We start from the raw sequence: 16,972 nt of genomic DNA on the forward strand, positions 1-16,972 counted from the left end.
TTAGAAATTAATTTTTAAGGCATTATGAAGGGAAAAAAGTGTAAGATAAATTTTTGAAAGGGCAATAAGAGTATTTGGAATACCCAGAAAGCCACAACTTTTCAACCTTCCCATAAGTTCATGTCTTGTTAGTTTAACCTTGCTTTCAGCTAGGATAATCCTAAGTACTATGCGTGTACAAGTAAGAGTTTTGTTTATAAATAATATGCAACAATCCAATCTCCGAGAACTTATGGTCCTCCTGCATAGGTAAGTTAAAAAGAGTGAGCAAGATCCCATTAGGAAAAGAATCTTGAGAGTCAAATAAGAAAAATTCTGTCAAGTCCTGTAGCAACCTTGGGTGGGAAGCGGAGATTTCATCAGACAGTTGGAAAAACTACTAATGTTAACATTCACTAGGGTGTGGATAGAGGGACCAGGAAAGACCAGCCTGGGAGCGTGGAGCAACAGCCACTCTAAGTGGGGGGATAAGGAACATCCTGTAGGTTGGGTCTGGGTACCATGTTGGTCAGTATGAGAAACAACACTCCAAAATGCTTGTGCTTTTGAGCTGGCCAATGGGAGATTTTGAATTTAATTATGGAAAGACATACTTCATGCTAAAGAATCTGTTTTCAGTATTTTTTAACATTTAGAAGAACTTATTCTGCTAGGTTAATAGTCCTGAAATCCTGTAACTGTCCTGTAAATATAATGTAATTGAGCCATAGATTATGGTCTCTGTTTTAGGTTAAAAAAAAAAAGCTTTAGAATTTTATAATGTATAATTTATGGGTTACGGTACAGATAAGTTTGGTTCACGAGATTCATAAATTATTTAGGTAGCTGAACTTGATTTCTTAAATCCAAGATAAAAATACATCAAGGATAAAAATGTAGTCGCCCATCCTTGGAGCTGCTGCAGGGAACATTACTACACCTCTCAATAAAGTCTTGCTTGTTTTCCCTTCCTAAAGATTACAAGTACAACATAAAATTCACTTCAGGGAGTGTTTGAGACTCAGGTCTAATTGAAGTCTTCTTTAAAGGACATCACTAAATTCTTCTAAATTCCCAACTTTAATGTCAATAAGTTTTGAATTTTAGAATGTGCATTCCAAGTGTCAATTTTTTTCAAAGCAAAGAAAGTCTAGGGTCAACTTTTCTGAAAACTCTGATGATAGTTGTTGTAGCATAGATCACTAACATTTTCTAAACTTTTTGTTTGTTTGTTTGTTTTGGTTTTTGAGACAGAGTTTCTCTGTGTAGCTTTGGCTATCCTGGAACTCCCTTTGTAGACCAGGCTGGCCTCAAACTCACAGAGATTCACCTGCCTCTGCCTCCCAGAGTGCTGGGATTACAGGCGTGTACCACTGGATAGTAAAGAAGAAAAGCCAGCTATATAATCTAAGTGGTGTCTCTGTGATTGCAGTTGTGTAGACCCGGAAGAGAAGGCTTATTTATCACCTTATTCCTAATAAAAGGGGAAAAATCATTCTAACAGCCCTTACTCAACATTACTGTGAAGAAATCCTAGGGATTTACCCCTCCCTTAAAGGTACACCTTCATTCTTCTATGTGTGTGGGGTGCGTATTCTTGAGGGTGCACGTGTGTATTCGGGTTTCGCAGCTAGTGGTCAGATTGGAGTGTCATTCTTCAAGCCCCGCCTACCTTGCCCGTCTCCATCTTCCAGGGCCGGGATTATAAAGGCATTTTGCCACACCCAGCTTCTGCTGCCCTCTCGGGTTCTGGGGACTGGTATTCAGATCCTCAAAGGGCCATCTCCCCAGCCCCACCTCCATTCTTGCGGTAACTGCAGTGCTGAGTTTATGGTGTGCTAGGAAACCTGTGCATGGACCTGCTTCCGGCCTCTGTAAGGACTGAACCTCACACAGAACGGCGCGTTCACAGGCAAAGCATTCGATCGCATCATTGCTGTGTCACTGTTGTACAGACACTCTTACACTCTCACGGCTCACTTAGAACGGAGCGTCTCATTCTTACTTTCTTTTCTTTTCTAACAGCAGTTTGAAGGTGGAGATCAATTCCAGGTAAGAGGTGGGGGTCACATAATTGTATCGTTGAAGCTCGTTGTGGAAGGATGTCGAAAGGTTGATAGTGGAAGTATGGAAGCTTTTGCACATGTCGATGCAGCCCTCTCGGATCTCCTCGGACATCTCGATGTCTTCCAGGAACCGTGAGGCGACGGCTTCCAGTGCGTCTTCCGGCCATGACTAAATTTAAAAAGAGCATTTTAGCAATTTGTCAAGGTCAGTGATACAGATCCCATTACTGCTGCCGCCCTTTACGATTTGTGGGCTAGGGTTAGGGAGGGAATAGTTCGAGGCATAGGGGCGGGGGAATGACATATTCGTGCAAAGGTCTTTTCCTGCCCTCGCCTGCTTAAGGCAGAACGGCAGTGGCCAGTGCAAGAAGCAACTCTCTTCAGATTGCTCTGGGATTAGGGTTGTTACCAAGTGTGGACTGGACAAAGAAAGGGAAGGACCTCAACTTAGTGTGTGCTTCTCTGCGCATGTTGTGTCTTATTTCATTTAATCCTCTTCACAGTTATTATATTTTCCCCCTAAACAACAGAGTCACACAAAGTGATGACCTCCTTGGTATCTCTTGGAAAGCTCATAGACACCTCTGTAAGAATTTTAATTCAAAACATGGCTGCTCTGGCAAGAGATCACACTCAAAAACCTTCTAGGTCTGTATGACCCAACTGGAATATGGACACGCCTTTAACCCTAAGAGACAGAAACAAGCAGATCTCTGAGTTCAAAGCCAGCCAATTTCTGGTAAAGAGAAGTTTAGGTCCAAATGTGGTGGCACAGGCCTTTAATCCCAGCACCCAGGAGACAGAGGCTTGCAGATCTCTGAGTTCTAGTCAGTGCTGTTCAGGCAGTTCAGTGAGTCAGAGAGTTGAGAGGCAGTGAGTTCATGGCAGTTCAGCTTGTGGAATTCAGAGGCAGTTTTGCCAGGAGAGTTTCACAGTTACAGGATGAAGAAGGAACAAGCTAGACACAGGTGGAGACAGCACCAGTCAGAGAAAGAGAAGCCAGAAGATTAGAACAGATTGCCAAAGTTAATGTGAGGCCAAGCAGAGCAATTCAGTCAGAAGCCGAGAGAAGGGTCAGACTGAATCAGTCAGCTTGGAGAGGAGTTTTGAGTCAGAACAGCTGAGTTGAACCTGGCAGCAAGAGCTCAGGAAAAAACAAAACAAAACAAAACAAAACAAAAAAACAAGAAAGGGTGAGCTGATTCAGCAGTAAGTCTCAGAGGCTAAAAACATCTAGGCATAAGTAAAATTGTATAGAGCCTAGAAGCTTCCAGGACTAGGACTAGGTGAGCAGATGGAGGCAGCCGACCTCTGAGATGACAGTTACATCAGGTGCATAAAAGTTACTTTTACACACCTCAAAGCCAAAACACTGAAAGTCCTGAAAAATGAGGCCAAGCTGACCCCTGCCCTAGTTCCAAGAAACCACCACCTGCAGCCTTAGGAAAAACACCCCGTGGGGAAAGCTCACACACGGCCTGCTCTCTGACACCCCCCCTCCCATTTAACCCGGCCCGAGTCAATCATCTGCTCACATACCTTAGATACAGCACCTCAGCCAATCAGTTTAAAGGTCAGCTCCTCCCTTCTGGCTTGCGGGGCCAAGGGGTCCCTTGGCCTCTCTAGTGCTGAGGTACCCTGACTCGCCAGCAATAAACCTTTGCTCTTTGCATCAGCGCTGTGGTGTTTGAGTGGTCTCTCCCGACGACCCCCCCCTTCCCGAAGTGGCCTCTAGGGTCCAACAACGCCTGCCCCATGATTCCTCCCTCCCACCAGAGCTGTAGTCTTCCGCAACTCAGTCATCTTCACCATCAGTCACCAATGTGCCCGACTCAAAACACAGGAACCATCCTTCTGTTACTCTCTTCCTCAGCCCTCTATGTGTTCTCTGAGAAACGTCTATGGGCGTCACCCCTAAAATAACTTCCAAACTCTACCTTCTTTCCACAACACTAACATCCTAACTCAGGGTTTTGTTATCTTTAGCCAATATGTTTGGGTGTTACCCTCACTGCCTTGATTCTTCATAAAGACACAAAAATATCATTTCAAAATGTAAACCACACTTATAGCACACTTCCCAGTACAAACTTCCCAGTGCGCCTGTGATAAGATCCCAATCAACTTCCAAATCCTTTTCTGATTTGGCTCACCCTACCTTTCTGACCTCACCCACACAACTTCCCTCTGAGTATCCTCTCCTCCAGTTATCCTAATTGCTCTGCTGGTCCCAGCCCTTACATCCAGTCCCATTTTTGCTAGTTCACATTTCTTCCAGGTCTTGGTCCCAGTCAGTTTCTCTCTCTGTCTCTTCTCTCTTCTCTCTTCTCTCTTCTCTCCTCTCTCCTCTCTCCTCTCTCCTCTCTCCTCTCTCCTCTCTCTCTCTCTCTCTCTCTCTCTCTCTCTGAAAGATTGTCTACATAAAGCCTTTGCTCCATCTGTGTACCTCTTCATCTCTAGTTATTACAGTATTGCTTGGTACAAAGTAAGAAAGAAGTGAAGAAAGGATGCTCACCTGGAATAAATTATGAGGCAACGAGGTAGCGAGCCTATGTAAATATCCAGCATCATAAATGGTTATATTAAGTCTACATACAGGATTTCAGCTACAGCCACACATGTAATGTGCTATACCTGCAGTCTTTGCTCTGTGGCGCAATGGGAAGCCAGGGGCATCTGAGTTTTCCTGCCCTTGTGGCTGTTTCTCTCCTCTGTCTTTGTCATAGCTTTTCTGTACTTTCTGAGACAGAACTTGACTATAACCTCCCCACCCACCCACCGACCATGGTGTTTTTCCTTTTGAGTTTTGTTGGGTTCGGTAAACAGGGCAGAGGGCATAATAAGCCAGGAAGTGTGTCTGTCTCAGTTCTCCATGCCTTCTCCCTGCCCTCCTGGCCACTCCCTCCCAAGCTCCTCCCCACGAGGACATTAAGTAGACTGTTTCCTATCAGGATCTCGACATAAGGATAGATAAATGCAAAAAAATCCTGTGCTGTAATACGCTGAGATTAATGAATGATGCCCTGTTTATGTTGTTATAACTGCATATGATACATTATTATACAAATTAAAACTTTTGCTAGTCTAAATTTTGGGGTGGAGACTGTAAAATATTTCACGGTGATGATAAAGATTCAACATTTCTTGGGTTTTACCTACATTTTACACGGAAATACCTGAAACCAGTCGATGGTACAGCAGTTAACAAGCGCAGGGAATTTCCTAAGGCGAATCCGAAATGCATCTCCGATGGGGCTCATGGCCAGGACCACGTGCAGCTGGTTGCGGCAGCGGTCAATAAACATGTTGAAAAGAGCTATGGGACTCCCGTCGGTTTGTTTGGTTTTATCCCGCTGGCGATCCAACTGGCGCATTTTTTCGCATATCTCTTGCTTCTCGTCTAAAGCAAAGAGATTGGGAACCTCCCCGGCATTGAGTAGATTGTTGACGTCTTCTAGAAAAGACTCTCTTTTAATTTGTGTGTCTGTGAACAGGAAAACCCCCTGCATGTCACTTTCCGCGCATTTCCTTAAGATCACTTTTAAGTCTTCGTGCCACTCGTTGCTACCATAGCCCTTGGAGATTTCCACCTGGAAAACGGAGTAATCAGCCATGTGTGCCGCCAGTCTGGTGACAGACTGCCTTCCGCTCCCGCCCACGCCCACCAGGAGGGCGTGGCTTCGCGGCTGCTTCAAGATGCGAGAAATTCTGCTTATGTGTTCTATGGCAAATCGGAATAGGACCAGGTTCATGGGTTTTTTGCTCATGTTGTTATATTCGTCTAGGTGGCCTTCTACGATCACCCGAAGGTGATCTACATTTCCAATTTCCCTGTAGCCGAAATCTTCCCTCTTAGGATCATGGAAATCACAAAACATTAAACTTCTTAAATCATCTTCTTCCACGATGCCGTCCTCATCAAAATCCAGCCTACTAAACAGCTCATGAAAATCCTCCTGCATGTAATTTTTCAGAATTTCTTGTATGTAGTTAATAAGCCAGCTTCTGTCAGCATTATCCAGAAGGCGATCGTAATATACTCTGAGGACCTACATGATTTAAAAGTGACGTTAAGAGTAGTTTTTTAAGTTTGCTTATTTATTTTGTGTAAATTAAAAAAAACATAAAATAGGTAGTACAAAATACTGTCATAAAATATCCATGTTTTATCAAAAGCATATGCGAATACTTAAGATTATCTCATAATAAAATTTAAATACTAACTTAACTATGTCCATTTGATACAATAGTTACCTCCAGTGATCAATAAATGAAAAGTAACTTGTAGCCAGCTATGGTGCCTCTGAACCATAACAGTGACCCCCACAGCAGGATAACCCTAAGGGTTCATGTAGTAGTGGTACACATACCTTGGTGATAACCAACAGCTCTCTAGCTAGACTTAAGTTCTCAATAAGAGGGAAATTATGCCTGGCACTTAAAACCCAGTCGAGCGGATACTTCCATAAAACACTCCTACAGCTAAGGCTCAGGGAACATTGGGGAAGAAGGGCAGAAAGACTGTAAAGAGCCAGAGGGACCAGGGAGCTTGCAGAGATTGTGTCTCTAAGTAACATCAGAAAGTAGGCCTAATAAATCTCATAACTGGCCAAATATGAGCTGAACAGGGATCACACTAACAGACTTGCCAAACTGGACCAAGGAAAGCCCAAAAGGTTACCACCGCACACAAAGAACTGTAGGCAACCGAGGAAAGCTAGGACTGTGAGGGGGGATCTTCCCCAGGGAAGATATAACACAAGTTGGTTCGGTGCCAAGTAGTCATCCCTGAAAACATCTGTATATGTAACATTATAAGGACTGAACAGGTTATATGTAGGAATGTGTGTGTGTGTGTGTGTGTGTGTGTGTGTGTGTGTGTGTGTGTACATATACATATATGCATGCAATAGCTAGTTTTTTTTTTTTAAGGCCGTGAATCTGAAGGAGAGAAGGAAGGGATGGTTTAGAGGAAAGTAAGGGATGGGAGAAATGTCATAAGTATATTATAACTTCAAAATAAATACATTTTTTAAAGTAACTTGCAGAGGCTGGAATTGAGGGCGTGAGACCGTGAGTGACCACCTCAACTGATCATTCAGGCCCAGGTCACAAGACATGGTGACTGGAAGCCACGGGCTGAGGCCACACTAAGTAAGCAGCTTTTCTGCCTTCAACAGTTATTACACCATGCAGATATCTCTTCCCGTGGCTACAGCTTGTTTCGGATGGGATGACCCAGCCCCGCACTTGGAGACGGGCCCCTAACCTGACAGGACAGAAGGTGTGTCTACAGGAAGAGGATGCTGTTGCCAGCGTGCTCTCTGGCTTGCCCGCCACGCCCCTTTTCTCCCTAACTCACTCCTAGGGCATGCATTCGAAACTTAGCACGCCGTGTGTTCAGTTTTATTATGGCAAGCTCAGCCATAAAAGTTTCTCATGTATTATGGATATTATACACTTATCTAATGTGTGATGTAGAAACACTGTCTTTATCCTACAGGTATAGTGTCTCTTCACCTTCTTGGTTGTTTCCTTGGCAGCATGAAAAAAATTTTAATTTTGGTGAAATCCATTCCTGTCTTTCTCTCCTTGGGATGTTGCTGTTTTGCTTTTTTTTTTTTTTTTTTTTTTGTAGAATACCTATATTTAACAAGTAAACTAGTTGACATGCTTGCTACAGTTTGGATGCCGTGGAGAAGCCACAAGAAATGAGAGGAAACCGGTTTTCTTCGAAGGCATTTTATGAAATGATAGCGAGTCCTTTCCAGATATTGCTGGAAAGGAAAAAGGCACCCACTGTAGTCTTCAGCTTATATTAAGCCCTGAAGGAAGCTTTCTCGAGTGAACAGGAATGCAGCACAAATTGAGTTCAGCGCTTCACATTTTTTGAAATACTGAAGACAATGTGTCAAATATTGTTCTTGGCACAGAAGATAAATCAGAGAAAGGAAGAAAAAAGTAATCTCCCTTGTGGGGTTGGTGTGCTGAGGGAGATGGGCAATAACTGTGACACACACACTCCCCAGCATGCTAGGAGTTGGCAGATGTTATGGAAAGCAGAGAAGAGAAGAAGACGGGGAAGTCTGAACCGTTGGGTGGGAGTTGGGTGTTGGGCATGATCTGCGGAGGCCTCACTGAGACTAGATCTGACCAAAGGCAGGGAGTGGTTAGGTCCAGAGGCTCAACATCAGGCAGGAAAAATCCTCCAGACACGCTGAGGGGAAGGGGTATAGGTACCCAAACCAGCTCCTGTGAAACAGTGGATTAAAATTCTGAACTTATACATGTTAATGTGTATGTACATGAAAATATAAAATAGCCATTAAAATTACAAGTTACTTTGTTATGAACCTTATTAAATATGAAAAGAACTATTAGCCACCGTTAAATCCCAATAACCTGATAGAATTTGAAAAAGGCTAAAAGGTGGATGCATGTGTTATGAACAATAACTCAAAGCAATCCTTAGTGAATCTGTGGGGCTGGGATGGCTCGTGCAATGAGGGGGCATCTAAGTAAGGGCCACAAACCTTGCATACAATGGGAAGAAAACCTTGGAGACAGAATGGTCAAAGGCAATGCTCCTGAGAGGGAAAATTCTAGATGCCTCCTAGAGTAAGACTGGCTCATGATGAAATACTTGCTGCCTTGGTCTAAATCTTTATGCAGCTGCAGAATTTATATGTTGAACTGCACCCTCCCAGGTGAGGGTGTTAATAGGTAGGTGAGGCTTTGGGGAAGGAATCAGGCTATGTGTCAGAGTGCTCATAAGTAGATCAATGTTTTATAAAGAAACTGGAGAGACCGTGACCATGTGAGCACAGTGAGGAGGAAGCACTGTCTACAAGGAAACAGGCTCTCCACAGACACCACGCTGTCACTCCACAGATTTGGACAGTTTTGGCCTCTAGAATTGTTTGAAATAAAATGCCTATTATTGATAAGCCGCTCAGTCACCAGGTTCTTGATTAAAGTAACCCCATCCTCAGGAAGTTATTAAGTATAATCTTCGTAATAATATAATGGCAAAACCGGCAGCAGTGGGTTTGGAAAGGGAGCTGACACAGAGTGCCCTTTAGAGGATGTGGTTTGTAGGAGGAGCAGCCTCAAGGCCACCTCAGGCCTCACAATGGGAGGAACAGCGTTAGCAGAAGCAGTGCAGTAGATGGAAAGCTAAACAGGAGGAGGAGGCCTCATAGAGAAGGAGGGACTTCCCTTTCAAACCTTGAGCAGAGCTTCATGAAGAGTGAGAAGAGAGAGAGAGAGAGAGAGAGAGAGAGAGAGAGAGAGAGAGAGAGAGAGAGAGAGAGAGAGAGCAGAGACTAGTAGGGGGAGTGGAGAGGCGCCTCCTCAGAGAGAAGCCTTCAGAACATGTCCCTGAGGGACTGGAGGGAACTTTCATGTCACATGATTTGGTACAACATAGTGTTTGTGACAAAGAGCATAGAAAGGCCAGATGCCATACAGTGATAGCTTTCAAGTCAGTGCAAACTGATTCTTAGCTCTCTGGCCTAGAGACAGAGACATGGCCTGGCATCTTCAGGGTGTGGGATCTGGTCTTTTAGAAATGGTCACTGTCTTTTAGGGACAGGCCGTGTCTAGCAGGAGACACATTCTCTCAATGACCGTAATGCTACTTACCTCTTTGACCCCCTTTCTCTAGCTTCCAGCATATTTATCTGGCATTTGCTCAGTAAACAAGGAGCCCTCGTCCCCATCCCCAGATGTGGCACACACTCAGCCAGTTAGGAGAGCCAAGAATGGGGAGGTTACACTTTCCAAACAATTTTAGCCTTGCCGTGGCCATAACTTCCAAGTCCAACGGATGGCTACTCAGATTCAGATTTGCACTTGTTAAGATTATAGGAATTCAAATATTGTACCTAAAGTGCCTTGAGAAAGTGGTGTGTTAGGATCTTTTAATTTTGGGGGTTTTGTTTGTTTGTTTCAAGACAGGGTTTCTCTGTGTAGCCTTGGCAGTCCTGGCCTTGCTTTGTAGAGCAGGTTGGCCTCGAACTCACAGAGATCTGCCTGCCTCTGCCTCCCTAGTGCTGGGATTATAAGCACTGCTACCACGCCAAGCTAGGATCTTTTAATGCTACTAATTGTACCACGTGGATTTAGTATAGCAGCATATTCTGGTTGCAAGGTTAGTAAACATTAAAACAACCATATTATTCATATATAAAAAGTGGGCTTCTGTGACCAATTAAAATATCAAACTGCTATTCTAATGTGTCACTTTTGGTGTTTTCTCCCTTCCTGCCTTCTTCTAAGTCATTAGGGAAAAAAATGCTCATTGACAGAAAGAAGAAAGAGACATCCTTGCCTTATTCCGAGGGAAACTGAGAAATATTTCCTGGGCTCTCAAACTCAGAATCCTAACACTGCTTAGTTTCATAGTTTTGTTCTCTCTGGGGCATCTACTAACAGATAGCGTGAACGGATACATCACTGCTTATAAAGCCACCTGCTTAAAGTGTCCTTTCCCAGGCAGGAAGTAGGGAGGACTAAGATGCTTAAAGGAACTTGGCTGAAATTCATTCATACTTCAAAGTATTCTGTGTGCCAAAAATGATGATTAGACATTAAATACTTTAGAATTTCAGGTATTAGATGCTTTAAAATTTACTTTGACCACAGCCTAAATAATGCCAAATACCAAATGAACTTCAACAGCAAATACCAAATGAACTTCAACAGCGCCCATCACTAAGTATTCCCATTTGCCCTGTCATTGGCACAGTGGTGGTGGTTCCTGCTCTTTTGTAATGGTATGGAACTTTACCTCGTGAACCCACAGGCGTTTGATGGACTCTTTGTCTTCTGCTGTTTCTGGCCTTGACAAACAAACACCTTGAATGACTCGGGAGAAATCTCGAAGGTTGAACAAGTAGTGAGACTTAGCAGGAGTAGGCAAGAGGTTCTTCATGGCGTCTTTGTACAGAGTCATTGTGCCATTCACAATTTGTGTGGTCAAATCTAAGAAATCATCTGGAAATTTATAGCTTAGGGGAAAAAATTGTAAGAAGAAAGTTAGCAAACATAACAACACTGCATTAACTAATGTGACATTTTTCAACTGTGATTCAATCACTTTGGCTTATAGAATTCCCACTTATAATTATAATGTTAGGCTTTTTACATATTTTCAAGATGCTTTCCATTTGGTACTGTATGATGTGTTCAGAGAAACTCTGGGAACTCAGCATGACCAGCGGGCTCAGTGGATTTCAACTGTGTACGAAACAAGAGCATAAAAACCAGCCAAAACCCATCATGTGCTTTCCAACTCTTTGCCTCATTGGTCTGTTCAATTTCATATCAATAGGACTTAAAAAGAAATAAGTGCATTCAGAGGGAAAAATAATAAAAATGACAAAGAATAATAAAAGAAGCAAAATATATGACTAGGGTAGACTGAAATCCAAAGAAGAGAGTATATATGTAGAAATATTGGCTACATTCAACTCCTGGTTTAGCAAGAAGCCACATGTCTGTTTATGTTTGGCAAGAAATGACGATTTCCCAAGAATAGGCATCAGGGAGCCAAAATGGCTGATAGACAGGTAAGAATGGCTCCGTGGTGCATGCTCATCTTCTGGGTTGGGTTAAAACTGGAGAGATGGCTCAGTGGTTAAGAGCACTGCCTGCTCGTCCAAAGGATCCGGGTTCAATACCCAGCACCCACATGGCAGCTCACAACTGTCTGTAACTCCAAGATCTGACACCCTCACACCAGTGCACATAAATTAAAATTAAATAAAAAATATACATATATAAACTGAATCCCTAGAGCTGGGGAACATTTTCACAGAGGATAGCTCAAGTCTGTATTCTAGGATTTGGGCACTGAAACGCCCTTGTAAAACCCACAGTTTCCACCAGAGGATATCAAATCCACAACATAAAGTGGACCCTTCTTTCCAGCCTTAATTGTCCTCGGTTATGAAAACTCAAGATAACCACCCACACAGAGACATACCACAGAGCAAAATGCAGTGGCCCCATTTGTGCTATGCTCTCACACTGGGATGGGGGAAGAACGGTGCAGAGAGACATCACCTGTTACCTTCCTCCCCTGTCTAGGGATGCTTTTGTAGGAACATGCAATAAATATAATTTGATATGTTTCTAAAAAGACTTTATACTTCTTAATGAAAAAGAAAAGCCAAGCAATCTTAAACTACACACCAGGTCCTTAAGTGCCAGGTCAGGATTCTGGAGAAGATTGTGAACATAGACTTGTCACTAAACTCATTGATAGTTACGATGTTGAAATGTCTCATGTAGCGGGGAGTTATTGGATTTCGGCCACCACCTAAAGATTAAAAAGGATAATTCTTAATAATATGGCTAGGCTAATACCAAAGTATTTTTTTCACTATTTGACAGTTTAAAATAACTTAGAAGATGATAAATTCATGGCACACACACACAAAAAATTAAAAGTAAATAACTGTTTGGGGAGACACTAATATCAAAACTATTTCCACTCAAACTTGAGATGATGTTTTTCTAATTGAATCACTTGAGTACATTGAATTTTGTTATTCTATGCTAATTCCTCCCCCACATCTTGATGAATTTCCTGTAAGACTACATTATAAGTACATGCAGCCACTTCCTTGGGTACTATAAGATTTGGAGAATGTTTTACTTCCATAGAATAACGATCACACTCTCAAACACAGGCCTCCTAATAAGTGACTTAGCATCTAAGATGTCACTCCACAGAACTGTGTCATATTTAAAGTATATAGGGCCAGGATCAAAGCTCAGGAGAAGGACTCAGGCTTAGCACTCACATGGCAGGATCTGAGGCTAGCCCTCAGCCCGACAAACAAAACACACAGACAGCAGTTGGTTTTAGAAGGAATTTTCTCACATACTCTTGGTAAAGGAGTAATTTTTAAAGGGCATAATTTTGGCATAAATTGTGCATAAATATAGTCTCTGAAGCAGTATGTTCAGAGAAGATTTTTTTTTCCTCAATAGAATGGAGGCAGAAAGAAAACAGTGAAAGGTCTCCTGTTAGCGGAATCAAGCCATTTTAGGCATATCATATTAGCTCATGTTTACAGATTTCTCTTTGAAAGTGTAAAGGGAACTGATTCCTGTGGGTCCTTGGTATTTTAGTTCCTCTTAGCAAACTTTAAGTCTAGATGAACACTAGTGAGAAGGGGTGGGCACTGGTGTGGAAGAATGATCTCGGAGGCACCCTCCATTGTGCGGCCGTCTCTTGAGATGCAACCGGAAGGGTTGTCTCTCTTAGCACGCAGAAGCTCAAACTGCGTACCTGGGGGGCCCATTGCACACATGATCTGGATGTCCACTAGTTTAATCACGGAGCAATCTTTGAGGTCATACCAATTCCAGTGATCTAACCACTGTCTAAGTAACTCAATGGGAGGCTGAGCCCCATAGACCTCCCGAGCAGGCATATTGACGTCATCTACGAAGACAACCTAAGAAAGAAAAGAGAAGAAAGATGAGAAAATGTTAGCACTGAAGCACCCTGTGGTGACCCATGCCTATAACCCCAGCACTTGGGAGGCAGAGGCAACAGATCTCTGAGTCTGAGCCCAGCATAGTCTGTATAGTGAACTCTAAGCTCTCAGGGCTACATAGTGAGGCACTGTCTTCAAAAGAAAAAAAAAAATAGAATCAAACAGGAAAGAAAATATTATCACTTGACACAGAGCCCTACTATATAAATAATGTTGACAAGTTATTAGTCTGTATTCTTATAGCTATTGGGTGTATATCTGAGAGGTGATTGTTTCTTTTTCAAACAAGAATACTATCTTTAGGTTCGTATAGAAATAAGGAAACCTCCTTGTTACTAAAGGCTTGCAAGTCCTCTTACACCATTTTCCATTCAATATATTTTTCCCTTATGAAACATTCTGAATTATTAACTAACAAAGAAGGTTTGTTAGGTGGACACAACCTTTGAGGGGTAAAAATTGAGTTGAGAAGGAAGTTCTTTATAGAGAAGCACAAATATGTCATTTGGTAGAGAGAATTCTTTTTTTAAAGCAAGCATTAAATATGCTAAGAATGTTAGTACAAGAATTAAAATCTAATTTTCATATCAGTATTTTGTTTTCAAAAGGCAACAGCTTAAAAATATCAAAGGGCAACCACTTAAACATAACATCAAGATGTTCAGTGTCATACAAATATCACCAGTTATTTTTTTGTTTTCTTTTCTTTTCTTTTTTTTAAGGCAAAGTCTTACTTAAACCAGGCTGGCCTTGAACTCAGTAGGTATCCAAGAACGACCTTGGATTTCTGGCAGCCTTGCTTCCACCTCCTGACAGATTTTGCCACCACACAGTTTGCTGGGGATCAAACCCCAGGCTTTGTGCACACTAGCTAAGTCCTCTACTTCTTATGCTATATTCCCAGGCTGGGAAAATTTTAAATTAAGGAAAAAAAACTCATTGAAAAGAGAAGGGCTCGTGAGATAAAGGGATATCTCAGAGGGCAAGGGTGCCCACTGTCAACCCTAAAGATCAGAGTTTGATTCCAGAATGCATGGTTGAAGGAAAGAACTGTTGGCAAAAGCTGTCTTCTTGCCCCAACGCACACTGTCACACACGCACACGCACGCGCACGCTCGCGCGCGCGCACACACACACATAATAGATCATTTGAAAGAAATAAACTAAAGATGCCAATCTTTAGTATATGAGGTTTCCTTGTTCTGATTGAAGTTGTGGACCTAAAGGGGCCCAGTATTATACTGGCGACAGAACAAGATGGCGGGGGTTGGGGAGGGTGGCTGTCCCGAAGCCATTACCATTCTCTTGCCTAGAGGAGGGCCAAACACTCCTTTCCTTCTTTTGTCCAGTTTCGACATGATGATGTTCTGAGTCTGGGCGGCTGTGGTTTGCGCTGAGAAGTTAACTATCAGAGGCTTGTAGATATCCTTATTGAGTTGGTTTAAGAGAAAATTCTGCATAGCAGGAAATAATAGAAGAGTGAGCCACAGCAGGGAACATGGGTCATCATTTCAGAATAAATTCAAAGAAGGATCACTGTTGACAAAATTGAGTTTAGCCTGACGTATCAGACCAATGCAAGAGAAGCAATGAATGTGGAGCAACAGTTACCATGCCAACAGGGTGTGTCTACCTGCCCCGGGGCCTTGCGTGGTGTGTCTTCTCTAATTTTCATGACCACGTTGATAGTTCACATTATTTAACATGAAGCAGAAAGTACTGGGGCTTAGCAAGGCCACCTCCAGCCTTAGAGAGGGACAGAAAGTCCATCCTCTTGCTACAAAGGAACCATCACACGTAAAATAATTCAGAAAAGGAAACAAACATCAATCTAGATACTAAAGCGGTGCTCAAGAGATAATACTCATGCTAAATAAATTATTATTAAAATATCAAACTGAATAGGACAGTGATTTATTAACAAAACATTATCATCTGACAAAGGAAGCCCACCAGAGACAAAACAGATAAGATTTTTCTTTTTTTCTTTTTTTCTATTTTTTTTAAAGGCACATTTGCCAGGTGATGGTGCTTGCCTTTAATCCCAGCACTTGGGAAGCAGAGGCAAGTGGATCTCTGTGAGTTTGAGGCCAGCCTGGTCTACAGATCAAGTTCCAGAACAATCAGAGTGGTTACACAGAGAAACCCTGTTTTTTAAAAAAAAAAAGAGGCATATTTTTAATGAGTTTCCTAAAATAAAAGATAATTACTCCCCCAAATACTTCCAATTTCCCTGTAATTTAACACCAAAAGAGTTGGGCATGTTTTTTAAATTCAACCAGCCTTACACACCATCCTCCTTAGAATACCACCCATGCTTTAATCAATACATTTACGTGTCTACAGTACTCACAATGATGTAAACGCTCTTCCCAGTTCCCGTCGGTCCTACGAATATTGACGGCTTCTGATGAGTGGTCAGCAAGGCCATCAGTGCAGAGTAGCGGATCGTGTCTAGGGTTGGCACAATGATCTCATTAAACTGCACATCTCTGGGAATTGGGGGAGCATCAGCTAATTTCTTTATCCACTGTTCCCATCTTCCTAAGCCCTGTGTGCAGGGAACAGCCAAATGGTTAAGGTTATGAAATACTTTCGAAGGCTCTGTGCTTCTGTGCAGTTGTAGGAGAGATCAAGACACTTGTTTTATTCCTTAGAACAATTATCCTCTGGGGCGGAAAGTTAAATGTTAATATAAAAATTAAGGAGAAACTAAGCTGTCACATGGAGGAAACGGCAATGGCAATGCTTGGACATCTCAGATGTTCTGAAACGACAGCTGTGACAACCCAGTGATCAATATTGGATTCTCTAATCACAATGACACAATCTGATGAATCAACGGCAAAGAGCAAAGAATTTTATTTAATACGTTAGCAAAACCAGACTATGATTTCTCTAGAAGTTAACTATACACCATTTGAATTTAATGCTTATTTCAGGCAACATTTATTTTATGAAATTTTATTAATATAATTTTAAATCAATAACATATGCAACTAAATAGTATTAACTACATTCACACTGATTTGTAATATAGTAAGATTTCCCAATTTGTGATTATCATGAAATAATATTATGCTACCTATTTGCACTCAATTAGTTTGTAAATTACATAATTTGATTTTTTTATAATAAAATTTCAAAATTTTTTCTCCCTAGAAAAATAATGCTACCTTATCTATCCTAGTGATTTAAAGCACATCAGATGCAGGCTTATTTTTTCTTGTCTTTGCCAAGTACCCACAACCAGTCCTCACTGTCCTCAGCTAGTCCTCACTATACTAGACGGCGGACGTCCCATCCCCCTGACCTCTGCATTGCCCTCCCTGAACCTAGACCATGGTGTGATGCTCTCCTGAGAATGATACAAGCTCCCTGGGTACAGCAGTATTTTATACTTTTTTTTTCAAA

The 16,972-nt window shown here is 42.1% G+C and overlaps 1 protein-coding gene across 4 annotated transcripts in view; it reads right to left on the reverse strand.

Annotated features, from left to right (window-relative positions):
* Nucleotides 1–16,972, reverse strand: part of DNAH7 (dynein axonemal heavy chain 7) — a 253,702-nt gene that overhangs the window by 114,863 nt on the left and 121,867 nt on the right. For all 4 annotated transcript variants that reach the window (XM_084779440.1, XM_084779442.1, XM_084779439.1 and 1 more), the window contains 7 exons: nt 15,912–16,109; nt 14,857–15,012; nt 13,348–13,516; nt 12,243–12,369; nt 10,837–11,056; nt 5,222–6,094; nt 1,985–2,214 (listed from right to left, as the gene is read on the reverse strand). In XM_084779440.1, the coding sequence (XP_084635566.1) occupies nt 1,985–2,214; nt 5,222–6,094; nt 10,837–11,056; nt 12,243–12,369; nt 13,348–13,516; nt 14,857–15,012; nt 15,912–16,109 (1,973 nt within the window). The remainder of the gene's footprint in view (nt 1–1,984; nt 2,215–5,221; nt 6,095–10,836; nt 11,057–12,242; nt 12,370–13,347; nt 13,517–14,856; nt 15,013–15,911; nt 16,110–16,972) is intronic.

The sequence above is a fragment of the Acomys minous genome (genome assembly GCF_964271855.1).
Source record: "Acomys minous genome assembly, chromosome: 4".
Taxonomy (NCBI): Eukaryota; Metazoa; Chordata; class Mammalia; order Rodentia; family Muridae; genus Acomys; species Acomys minous.